Source organism: Carassius auratus, chromosome 45 (genome assembly GCF_003368295.1).
Source record: "Carassius auratus strain Wakin chromosome 45, ASM336829v1, whole genome shotgun sequence".
Taxonomy (NCBI): Eukaryota; Metazoa; Chordata; class Actinopteri; order Cypriniformes; family Cyprinidae; genus Carassius; species Carassius auratus.
In genome coordinates this window covers 1,500,056-1,512,620 of record NC_039287.1, presented here as the reverse complement: position 1 = coordinate 1,512,620, position 12,565 = coordinate 1,500,056, and the positions used below count along the sequence as shown (strand labels likewise).

At 35.9% G+C, this 12,565-nt stretch overlaps 2 protein-coding genes across 3 annotated transcripts; both read left to right on the top strand.

Annotated features, from left to right (window-relative positions):
- The first annotated feature begins 4,872 nt into the window (after positions 1–4,872).
- Positions 4,873–6,065, top strand: LOC113062839 (signal recognition particle 9 kDa protein). The gene is made up of 3 exons (XM_026232857.1): positions 4,873–5,057; positions 5,301–5,369; positions 5,448–6,065. Exons 1-3 carry the CDS (start codon positions 4,986–4,988, stop codon positions 5,565–5,567), a joined length of 261 nt encoding a protein of 86 aa, XP_026088642.1. The 5' UTR covers positions 4,873–4,985; the 3' UTR covers positions 5,568–6,065.
- Positions 6,066–8,265: 2,200 nt separating this feature from the next.
- On the top strand, positions 8,266–12,312 carry LOC113062837 (epoxide hydrolase 1-like). 2 transcript variants are annotated; one of them, XM_026232855.1, is made up of 10 exons: positions 8,266–8,424; positions 8,798–8,872; positions 9,087–9,289; positions 9,383–9,563; positions 9,674–9,892; positions 10,015–10,144; positions 10,508–10,722; positions 10,808–10,916; positions 10,995–11,117; positions 11,473–11,784. In XM_026232855.1, exons 3-10 carry the CDS (start codon positions 9,098–9,100, stop codon positions 11,681–11,683), a joined length of 1,380 nt encoding a protein of 459 aa, XP_026088640.1. In that variant the 5' UTR covers positions 8,266–8,424; positions 8,798–8,872; positions 9,087–9,097; the 3' UTR covers positions 11,684–11,784. The 2 variants fall into 2 exon arrangements, with proteins under 2 accessions (XP_026088640.1, XP_026088641.1); XM_026232856.1 differs by lacking the exon at positions 8,798–8,872 and having other exon boundaries at positions 8,268–8,424; positions 11,473–12,312.
- The last annotated feature ends 253 nt before the right edge of the window (positions 12,313–12,565 follow it).

The window sequence follows — 12,565 nt, the reverse complement described above, 5'->3', positions numbered from 1 at the left end:
ATCGGTGTATGACATTAAAGTACAGCGAGAACAATTCAAAAGCTCAAGAGTCTGCTCTCTAAGATCTTGCAGTTCTTTGATGTCACACACAGATCGGTCTGATGGTGATAATCCGCTTCAAGTCCAACAAGCCTAATGATTCAATGAACCATTCATAAAGAACCATTTACTTCACTCCTGAATGAATCAGCTATTTGAAAGAATCAAATTAATGAATAAATGACTCATGACTTAATCATTAAGACATTTACCACCATCTACTGGCAGTTTTAGTTTATTATTTAGAGTATCATTTCATTAAAGAAATAATTTCATATTTTCATAGTAATAGTAATTAACAAAATAATTAATTAAAGTTATAGTTCACCAAAAATGTTAATTCGGTCATAATTTACTCACATGGTCCAAAGGCTGTATGTAATCAGTTTTATCAAACAAAATAATTTTTGCTGAACCTACTTTTTGTAATGCCTGTTTGATGCTTTACAAACAATGACTTTAAATTATCTTTTGGAAGTAATTTCTACAAATTTGATGTGCGATTAATTCAATTAATTAATCACCACATTATGTAATTAATTAGATTACAATTTTTTATCACTTACCAGCCCTACAATTATGCAAATTAGCAGTCAGCAGTGGTATTATTGACTATTTATTATTATAAATACCAATGCATAGTTTTTCCAGCAAAAATAATACATAATAATAATAATAATCAAAGACTATATTTGATAGCGCATTTGATAATATTCATTCAAGCTTTATCACCATGTTAAGATGCTTGACAAGCGTATGTCATCTGACTATGATCTGCAGTCACATGTTCATAAAAAGAACCAATGGTGTTCGAACCGTGTGACTTGAGCAGGGTTAAACCCCCACATCTCAGTTAGCTAGATCAACTATCATTGTCACTCATGCATCTCTGATTCTGAACTGTGGTATTTATTTGGATATATATGGATAAATATGAACTTTATTTATTTATATAGTGGGTATAGAAAAGAATCACCCCCTTTAAAATAAGCTCAGTTTGAAGGCTTTGCAGCCTGAAATGAAAGAAGGACACCAATTTTTTTTTTATCCAGTTGTATTTACTCATAATAACATCCAAGTGAAAATAAAATAAAAAAAATAAAAAAAAATGTTAGAAGACTCAGTGGCACACAAAGAAATTTGACTTTCAACTGTAATCATCAGTGGTCATTTTGATAAGCTCAGCATGAAAAGAGCTTTCCTGGAGCATTTCAATTGATAGTGCAACTGAAACAAACAACCAGTTATGTGTGGCAAGGCACTGTCAAAAGATCTCCAAAATAATGTGGTGGAAAAGCACAAGCCGGCTTAAAAAAAAAAAAAATCTAAGGTTTTATCAATGCCTAAAAGCAAAGAGAAGTCAATTATTAAGAAGTGGAAAGTATTTGGTACAACACAGGCCCTCCCTGGATCAGGACATTACTCCAAACTGGATGAAAGTGCCAGAGAGGTGACCAAGAGTTGAAGTAATTTATGACAAAGAATGGTCATTGTGTGCATGAGACAACAATATCACAAATTCTCCTCAAATGTGGCTTGTCTGTGAGGGTTACAATTTTATTTTTAAGGGTTCCATTTATGTCTAAAATTTTAGAAAAAGTTGTGTCTGCTCAATTGAGCTCCATCCTGCAAAAAAAAAAAAAAAAAAAAAAAAGATCTGTATGAAGAATTTCAATCAGGTTTCAGGTGCCACCATAGCACAGAAACTGCACTTGCTAAAATTACGAATGACTTGCTTCTTGCATCACATCAAGGCTGCATCTCATTGCTAGTTTTACTTGATCTTAGTGCTGCATTCGACACCATAGATCATGATATACTCATAGATAGATTACAAAACTATACAGGTATTCAAGGGCAGGATCTAAAATGGTTTAGATCCTACCTGTCCGATCGCTACCATTTTGTTTATTTAAATGGGGAGTCATCTCCTTTATCACCAGTAAAATATGGAGTGCCACAAGGATCCGTCCTAGGTCCTCTTCTATTTTCAATATACATGTTGCCCCTTGGTAATATTATTCGAAAATAAGGGATTAGTTTCCACTGTTATGCTGATGATACTCAGCTATATATCTCATCGAGACCAGATGAAACTTCTTAATTATCTAAGCTAACAGAGTGTGTTAAAAAAGTAAAAGATTGGATGACCAATAATTTTCTCCTATTAAATTCGGATAAGACAGACAAATAAATTATTCGACCAAAAAACAGTACACAGAATGTTGTAGATTACATTTTCCAACTAGATGGATGTAGTGTTACTTCCTCTACAGTCAAAAATCTGGGTGTTATATTAGACAGCAACTTGTCTTTTGAAAACCCTATTTCCCATGTTACAAAAACTGCATTCTTCCATCTTTGAAACACTGCCAAGCTACAAAACATGTTACCTCTTTCTGAAGCAGAAAAGCTAGTTCATGCATTCATGACCTCTAGACTGGACTATTGTAATGCACTTCTAGGTGGTTGTCCTGCATCTTCAATAAACAAGCTACAGGTAGTCCAAAATGCAACGGCTAGAGTCCTAACCAGTTCAAGAAAATATCATCATATTACCCCAATTTTACAGTCTCTGCACTGGCTACCTATTAAGTTCCGTATCCATTACAGATTATCATCACATTTGACTCCCAAACTCTGGAATAGTCTTCCTGATAATGTTCAGGGTTCAGACACACTCTCTCGGTTTAAATCTAGATTAAAAACACATCTCTTTTGCCAAGCATTTGAATAATGCATCTCTTCAATTGTGTCTGCAGTTCGCTTCTGATCAAATGTGCATTCTTATTCTTTAGCTTGGGTTAAACTAATTAATATTACTTTGTTGGAACAGCACCTACGCTAATTATGTCTCTATTAGTTTCTCTGTTTTGCTACGGGATTTACATCCTGTGATCACATCCTGTGGTAACTAGGATTTACACAAGCTCCAGTATGGATCCAAAACACCTGAGAAGAGATGATGCCAACCCCTCAGACGATCTCAGATGATGACAACATACAGAATTAACAAATATTGCTACAAGTGTGACTGCATCATATAATAATTGCTGTTAATAATGTTCATCGTCTGGTTGACTACGTCTTGTATTTATTTTTCTGAAAAATCCTGTCATATGCACACAAACTGACAGTCACCACTTATAAGCTACTACTACATATTGTAAAAACTTAATTTTCTGTAAAGTTGCTTTGTAATGATTTGTATTGTAAAAAGCACTATACAGATAAACTTGAATTGAATTGAATTGAATTGAATTGAATTGAATTGAATTGAACTGGTCAGAATAAAATGTAAAAATGGACGGAGCAAAATACCATCAAATTATTGAGGAAAATATGCTTCATTCTGCCAGAAAGTTCTCAATGGGAAGATGGTTTACTTTCCAATATGACATTGGCCCAAAGCACACAGCAAAACTGACCACACAAGTGGTTGAAGGAGAAAAAGTTGAATGTCCTTGCATGGCCAAGTCGAAGCCCAGACCTAAACCTCATTGAAAATCTGTGGAATGACTTAAAGACGGCAGTCCACAAACAGTCACCATCAAATTAAACTGAACTTGAGCAGTTCTGCAAAGAAGAGAGGGCAAATATTGCAATGCGCAGAGTTAGAGACATTTCCAACAGACTAAAGGCTGTATTTAAAGCAAAATGTGGTTCAACAAAAAAGTGGGTGATCCTCTATCCAACACATTGATTCCGGGTTGGGTTTTTTTTCTGACATGTTGGTGTTATATCTTTCACTTGGATGATATAAGTTGCACTGAGTAAATACAGCTGAATTAATTAATTCTTCATTTCAGGCTGCAAAGCAACAAAATGTGACTATTTTAAAAGTGCCTGGTTCTTTTCTTTACCCACTGTATATGTAGCATGGGTATATGACTGAAGGCAAAATGAAAGGGATATTATTTGTAATACAATTTCAAAATTGTGTAAAATTCAACTTTAAAAAAGTGTATACTGCCATCTGCTGGTGCACTCATTATACAGTTTGTGCACATATTTGAACAAAACATTCTTGTGCTTTAGTCTCAGGACCCCTGTATAGTTTTATCCGTCCCACAACTGTATCACAGTCATGTCATTGCTATTTAGACCATATTTAGTCGTTAATACAGTGTTTAATTAATGCATTCTAAGTAGGCTACAATAAACATCTCTTTGAACGCACGTGTCGTTTCAAGCATGTTATAAAAAAGAAAGCATTAACCACCATTAAAAAATTTCGTACGTAATGCTTTGCAATACAACTACTACTACATAAATATTATACAATATTATTTATACAGTATTCCTCTAGGACTCTTTTAAATGACACGTCAGTTTAGCAGTCGCTCATTGGCCGTTTACGGGAAAGTTTGTAGCTATTATTTGGATAGGACAGGACAGAGACACAAAGTTGTGTACCAGCAGAGGGCGCATGCATGGGTGGTCAAAATCCCCCGAGAATCATTTTCTGAGCCGCATTTAATTCACAGGACGTTTTTTCGTCGTATGCATTTGAAACTAGCACGTGTAATAGTTTATCTGTTATTCTAAGGGACATGTAACTAACATAACTACTAAACTCCAATTTAGCAATTACTATAAAAATGATTTTAAATACAGTCATCACAAATACTATGATTGATCCACCCTGACCAGCGCCGCGAAATTAAACAAGTACCATGTGACAACGCAGCCATTAAGCTCCGCCCGTCTTTCTGCTGAATGAACCAATCACGATCCTCAAATCCGACACGTACACTACGTAGTGTGCACCCATCAGTGTGCATGGTTTCTATTTGCCCGTTCAGCTGCCGACCAATCAGAGTGGGGTTTTCTACGACTGAAGGTGGCCATATTTTCTGCCACCTGGGTTTTGCTTGAACCAGCTGTATTTTAGTACGACGCTAAATTATTTAGTAAGATACCCTTTATTTAAGGTTGATTACATCATGCCTTATTATCAGACGTGGGAAGAGTTTGCGCGAGCTGCAGAAAAGCTTTACCTGACGGATCCAATGAAGGTAACCGATAAACAACCTCTTAGTTTGAGGCTACTGGCTACAAGCACAGCTCATGTTCACGTTTTACAGTCAAAAGCAACTTATTACAGTTGTGTAAATGTGATTTAGAGTAAATTTGATATGTGGTCTGTGCGTAAAATATATGTAATGTTAAGTATATATATGCGTCTAAATCAACTGTCAGGCAGAGAAAGGCTGTACGTGTACTATAAATGTACGTAACTGTTAATATTGTTTATTCAGGTCAGAGTGGTTCTGAAATATCGACACTGTGATGGAAATCTCTGTCTGAAAGTCACAGATGATGCTGTGGTAAGTTTTAAGCTCCTGCAAATATAGTTTTGTTTGTGGTCTTGTGTAGGTCATGTGATTTTGACTGTTTTCTTTCAGTGTCTGCAGTACAAAACCGACCAAGCCCAAGATGTAAAGAAGATCGAGAAACTGCATGGGAAACTGATGAGATTAATGGTCTCCAAAGAGTCCCACAGTGGGGCCATGGAGACGGACTGAACATATCGAGGGACCTGTTGAGATTGGACAGTTGTTTGTTTCTCAGTCCTACTGGCAGTGAAGAGACATGGATCTGCAGGAGGATGGAGATGAAGTTTGGTTGATGTTTATTGACTGTTTACTGAGAATGTTCAAGATTTTGCTCGTTTGGAGAGCAAGCAGTGAGAACATCCTACAAGAGGCTGATTTCTGTGTTCCTGTTTGGAGGTCGGACTATGTCATAATGATCAAACAGCTGTTTTCATTTGGTCTGCCTATTATTTAACATTTGGAAATAGTATGTTTTAACTGCTACAACATCAAGAGACTACAGTTTGAAGCAGGACCTTCTTAATTTTATAGATTAGAATAAAATCCCAGTCCTGAAGTTTATCTATGCATGATGTACAATGAACCTAAATAAATTGTTTTTTTTTTTCTTCATATTTTATTTTACTCTGCAAGCATTACTGTGTACTAACAAATAATGAGTTTCTTTAAAGATCATTTGAAAAGCAATTGTTATCAATAATTCTGTTTATTTCAATATTTGACAATACACTTTGGTCTAAAAAACTATTTTTATAAGGTGAGAGAACAGCTGTGGACTGGAGGGTGTCAGTTTTATTAAAATTAAAACTACTCCAAGTTCTCAAAATTGTAATGGTGTTTTTGAATTATTTAAACTTCTCTTTTGGTTAATCGATGCAATTTATTGTTTACAGGAAATCTGGCCTAACTGCTTAGGATGACCTACCAGTAGTTTATCCCCTTTAAACTACTGGTCATGTTTAAAATAGAAACTTGGGTTCCTCAGGAGAACAAAAATCATGTGAGGAGGTACAGGCTCTGTGGTAAATGTTAAAACATAGACTCATGGAGGAAATGATAACTAAAAGATTAGTATATGAAAAAAAAGAGAGTACTTTTCTCCCAGTATCAAAGCGGCTTTCGTAAAGGATGAACAACCATGGATCCTATTATTTGCTTGGAGAATGAAATACGCAAAGTGCAAGTAAATAGTGAGTTTTTTGACATCGAAAAGGCATACGGTATGTTATGGAAGGAGGGGCTTTTCATTAAACTAAATTGGGAATAGGTGGTAAAATGATCAATTGGATTAGAGACTTTTTAAAACAGAAATATTGAGGTTTGAATAGGAGTGGAATTATCAAACACCCAATAAAAAACGGTACACCTCAGGGGAGTGTATGTAGCCCTTTATGGTTTAATATAATGATTGATGATGTGTTTTTCAGAGTTGAGCAGAGAATGAGTAAACCTTTATATGCTGATGATGGAGCATTGTGGGTGATGGGTCGTAACATTAGTATACTGGAGTCAAGAATGCAGAAAGGGATAAATCAGGTTGGAGAATGGTCATATGAGTGGTCTTTTGTTTATCTGTGGAAAATACATAATATATATGTTTCACTAAAAAGCATGTAAACGGTGTCCATCTTCAGTTCTCTCTTCACAGCAGTTCAGTCGGTGTACTGTTTGAGTAAATGATTTACTCCGGGATATTGGTTTGTTTGAACTCAGAGGGATTGTCAGACACATTAAAAAAGTTAACAGCTTAAGTCATTTGTGGATTAATGCTTATGCGAACCGTTTCAAACGATTCAGTTTGATTCGGTGAACTGGTTCAAAAAGATCCATTTACATCAAATGATTCGTTCGTGAACAATATCACTACACATGGACTACTTTGATGATGTTTTTATTACCTTTTTGGACATGGACAGTGTACCGTACACACAGTTTCAATGGAGGGACTGAGAGCTCTCGGACTAAATCTAAAATATCTTAAACTGTGTTCCGAAGATAAACGGAGTTCTCACGGGTTTGGAACGACATGAGGGTGAGTTACTAATGACATGATTTTCATTATTGGGTGAACTTACCCTTTAAGTTACGATGCTTTTGGGAAACAGACCGTAATTTTTAATGAACTTTTTAGGCTAACGAAGCTTTTGGGAAACGGCCCAGGTCACATAAGAGAGTCATATGCTCAGATTCCGTGTCTAAAGATATTTTCGATTAAATAAATCAACAAATTTTTAGACTAACTCAACAAAAAGGTTACACACAGTTTAACTAAGGAGTTCCATCAATATGTTGGTAGCATATTGATGGAAATTAAAAGGTGGATAAATTGGCAAAAGAAGCCCTGAAGACAGAAAATATAGCTAGATATAAAAACAACATTCAGTAAATCAGAAATTAAAGTTATCATTAAAGACAATATTAATAAAATGTGGCAGGATACATGGGATCAGGAGGAGAAAGGAAGACATTTATATAGCATTCAGAAAGAAGTGATTGTTAAAAAGTACAGTAACATGAGGAGGCAGGAGGAAACTATTTTCAAAAGACTGAGGATAGGGCACACAAGGTTAAATAGTTGCTTAAGATTAATAGGAAAAAAACCAGACAGGATTATGTATACATTGTGGTGAAGTGGAAGGTGTAAAACATACTCCTGATATATTGGAAATAATCTGAAAAAAGGAAAGAACTACAGAGGCATTGAATAATGGATTGAGCTTAAAAAAATATTGAGTCTGCCTGGCACGCAATACATAAGGCTGTCATGACTATCCTCCAAGAAACTCAGCTTGTAAACAGGATTTAATAATGGAAGGAAAGGGTTTACACACACACACACACACACACACACAAGGAGTAGACTGAAATGTTATAGCCACTGATCTATGTATATATTAGATCAGTGGTTATATCCCAATGAGTTCACAATTCAGTTCTTCAGATGGCGGTAATGTACTTCGTTTGCAAATAAAAAACCACAGAAGAAGAAGAACCCACAGAAGACGTTTAGCCAACGGTCAGCGGGTCTGACGTTTGAGGCTGAGAGGTGAGTGTTTCGCGTTTTTAATAATTTTAGCAAAATTAAGATAGTTTGTTAATTAATATTAATCCGAAGCAACAACATATCAGTCAGTTAGAGTGTTGCTATAGCACGATCTGTACATGTGTAATTATTATTATCAAATCACTGGTTTTGCAGCAACATCCACGTTCAATAATAAGTTTATTAAGGTAAATACAATTAAGAATGAACTTCTGTGCATGTTATTTTAGCTACTTGGTGGCTCATAAATGGTTTTTTTTCCCCTTAAAAAAAAAAAAGTTCCTTATTAGTCTTTTATTATTTGTCTCTCCACTTAAAGGATTTAGCCTGTTGGATTAAATATTTTAAAAACTGTTTATGTCATTTTTGTGTGCAGGAAAAGTAACGTTAATGTGCCAGATGATGTTATGATATATCTGTAAAAGAACATCCTGACATTCCTGTTAACAGGGTATGTAGTGTGTGTTGGGAAAAGAGCTTTGTCATACACTCAGTGCTGGGAGTGTTGTGCAACAAACCTTTGCTCCATTTTCCTGCATGCATGCATGCATTAAAAGCATGTTGCTTAGTGGTTGTATAAAAGGTTGCTAACTATTATAATTTCCACCTTGCGCAAGACTCCAGTTTACTCCACGTAGATAAAAATGTAAGTTGTTACATTCTAGGGCCCTAAACCATGTACACAGAGTTGGCACTGGCGTTGGGACTTGGAGCGGTGGTAGCTCTGGTAGCTGTGATATTCCAGAAGAAATCAAAGATTGTCCTGGAAGCACAAGATGGGTGGTGGGGTGTGGGAGCTTGTCCCCAAGAACCCGAGGATGACAGTATCCGCCCTTTCAAAGTTGAGACAACTTCTGGAGAGATTGAGGTAATCCTGATGTCATCATCAGAATAAGGTTTCACTGGAAATACATTTTGGTGTGTGTTTTGTCTGTAGCAAAATTTCCTTTATAATCCTTAGGATCTAAACCTCAGGCTAGATCAGACACGCTCCTTTCCTTCTCTTGAAGACAGTCAGTTTAACTATGGCTTCAACTCCAAATACCTTGAGAAGGTTGTGTCTTATTGGAGGAATGATTTCAGCTGGAGGAAACAAGTGGATAAACTAAACAAATACCCTCATTTCAAAACCAAAATCGAAGGTGAGTCAAGACTGGTACACAGCCGTAGTAAAGGCAAATGCTTTGATGTTTTGGAGCTATTTAGCATTGCATCACATATTAATTTTGTGTTGTTCTCTCTCTAAATAAAGGTATTGATATTCACTATGTTCACGTGAAACCAAAGAGGCTGGCTGAGGGAACCCGTGCTGTGCCTCTGATGATGGTACATGGATGGCCAGGCTCCTTCTATGAGTTTTATGGCATCATCCCCCTGCTTACGGAGCCATCCAGTCCTGATGACATTACCTTCGAAATCATTTGTCCCTCAATACCTGGTTATGGTTTTTCAGAGGCCCCGCATAAAAAAGGTAAAGGGCAAACAACCCAGCCTAACAGATATTTTATTGTTTAAAACTAATGTGGAATAGTCGATTAAATATTTTCCTTTTTTTGCATTTAAAAAAATTATCAAAACCTGTATTTTGCACAGGTTTTGACGGTCTATGTGCAGCACACATATTCAATAAACTGATGAAGAGGCTTGGTTTCGACCAGTACTATGTTCAGGGAGGAGACTGGGGCTCACTTATTACCACTAATATGGCCCAGCTGGAGCCCAAGTATGTATAACAGTAGTGCTTCTCGACCCCACGTTATCCAAAACATTTAAGTCCCCCTGGGAAGTTCATGTTTACAAGTCGGGAAGTAATTACAATATTAGATGCATTCAATTTGGAGCAAAATGGCATTGTAGCTTTTCTACAAAATAAAATTAATTCTAACTATATAACTATTTAAATAATTTTAAGAGTTACTGGGGCCCCCTTGTTGAGAACCACTTTATTCTAGTATTTCATCACATTGAAATCCTCAGATGGAAGTAAATTAAAGTCAGATAACCCTTAAGGTTAGAGAAGACGATGTGAATTAAAAGTAATTGAAAGATCTGAAGGATTTTTGTTGTTCATCTTTGTTTTCCTCAGTGCTGTGAAAGGCCTCCACGTTAACTTCGCTCCTCCAGGAAAAGGAGCCCTTCTCATGATAATGTCCTTACTTTTTGGTCGCCGATTTCCCAAACTATTTGGCTTCACCGAGTATGATGTGAAACAACTTTTCCCCATCATGGAAAAGCTTGTAGTAGACTCAATAAGGGAGACTGGATACATGCACATACAGGCCACTAAACCTGACACTGCAGGTGAGAGACGTATTAAAATATTTAGAATGTGTGCATCTTTAAATAGACAACAGACTTTGATTTGACACTTGACTATATTGCACAGGCCGTGCATTGAACGACTCTCCCGTTGGTTTGGCTGCCTACATTTTGGAGAAATTTTCAACCTGGACTGATAATGAATTCAAGAACCTTGATGATGGTGGACTGGAGAGGTAGTCGATCATATTTGATTTCAGCTTTCTTATAGATTGCTGAAGTATGTTTTCAGTTAAATAGTGATTTCCCAACAGGAAGTTTTCTCTTGACGATCTTCTGACGAATGTGATGATCTACTGGACCTCTAGGTCCATTATATCCTCCATGCGTTTCTACAAGGAGAACTTCAGCAAAGGCATGAATCAGCTCCATGCAAAGTAAGAGAACTGCAGGCTTTGATTTAGATTACAGGAAGCTGTAATTTCTGTTCAGTACTTATCAATATTGTGTTCCCTCAAGTATTTAGAGATATTTGGGCTTAAAAATTTGGGCTATGTGTAAATGTGTGCAATACTGTCTGAGATTGGCATTTTTTATTGACTCCCTACGGATGCATTTATTTGATAAAAAATAAATTGGAAACATTTTATTATTGTAAATTAAATGCAGTGCAAAACAATTAAATGCATTAACTTCTGGAGTAAAAAGTAAAAAAAAACAAAAATCTTACTGACCCCAAATTACAATGCAGAATCGCAACATTAGTATGCAGTGTCTCTTTTTATCCAATAGGCTTCCAGTTTACGTTCCAACAGGTGTGGCCTGTTTCCCCAATGAGCTGAAGCACTCCCCTAAATCATGGGTGGAACAGAAATATTATAAGCTCAAGACTTACACACAGATGGCTCGCGGGGGGCATTTTGCTGCTATGGAGGAGCCGCAGTTACTGGCAGAGGATGTTCAGAACTTTGTCAAGATTGTGGAAAAGAGCAAGAAGAAATAAAAAGTTCTCTGTCCTTTTATTCATTTTCATGGGCTAAGGGAACTCTCTGTGAATACATCTAAACAGAGATGACCATGATGTAAAAAAACAACCCTTGGAGCACAACCAATGGCTAAAACTATTATAAACAAATTTATTATATTAATTTTTGGGTAATAGCATGGTTTAATCCTAGGAATATATTAACACAATATTTTATTTGTACTATGTGCCTTTGATTAATTGTAATTTTAAATTATTACATAATGACAGGAGCTTGCTTTTTTCATATTTCATTGATTTTTTTCACTGAGTTGCTGAAGTGTTCTGACCATTTTTGAATGGGACCACTGGAACCAATTTAATGCTGGTGTTAAACTGTATGAAATGATAGTCAATCCTTTAATAAAGCACTTTTTTTAAGTAGTTATTGAATGATAATATGTGGCAATGACAAATGACAAAAGACAGTCGGGAAGATATTTTTTATTGTTATCAAGACAAATTGTATACCACTCTTTCGTTACAAACATTTCATCAAGAGGAAAAATGAGTTTTCGTGATTCAAAGTAATGCCCACTAGAGTGGCTAAGTATTTCTATTCCTCTGTTCTGCATTCATCTACATAAATAAAAGGTATCATCGCTATAGCTGGCCAATGCAACTTGCCTCTTTTTCACATAATGGAAAGTTCTCGGCAAGAACTTTCATGACCAATCAAATAAAGAGACAAAGAGAAGTGAAGGCACGACCAAAGGAATGAAGCTGGTCAGACTCCATTGCTTATGGCTTTCTGGAATGCATAATTGGGAAAATAAAATATAGGTAAACTTCTATTAAAAAAATAAATATTCTCATAATATTTATATAAACATAAATATCATGTATCGAAATATTTATTTT

Excerpts from the sequence above, each read along its gene's own strand:
- LOC113062839 (XM_026232857.1), top strand. The coding sequence starts at position 4,986 with ATGCCTTATTATCAGACGTGGGAAGAGTTTGCGCGAGCTGCAGAAAAG. Across the intron at positions 5,058-5,300 it reads ACCTGACGGATCCAATGAAG|GTCAGAGTGGTTCTGAAATA; the intron begins GTAACCGATAAA and ends TTGTTTATTCAG. Across the intron at positions 5,370-5,447 it reads AAGTCACAGATGATGCTGTG|TGTCTGCAGTACAAAACCGA; the intron begins GTAAGTTTTAAG and ends GTTTTCTTTCAG.
- LOC113062837 (XM_026232856.1), top strand. The coding sequence starts at position 9,098 with ATGTACACAGAGTTGGCACTGGCGTTGGGACTTGGAGCGGTGGTAGCT. Across the intron at positions 10,145-10,507 it reads ATGGCCCAGCTGGAGCCCAA|TGCTGTGAAAGGCCTCCACG; the intron begins GTATGTATAACA and ends TGTTTTCCTCAG. Across the intron at positions 10,723-10,807 it reads CACTAAACCTGACACTGCAG|GCCGTGCATTGAACGACTCT; the intron begins GTGAGAGACGTA and ends TATATTGCACAG.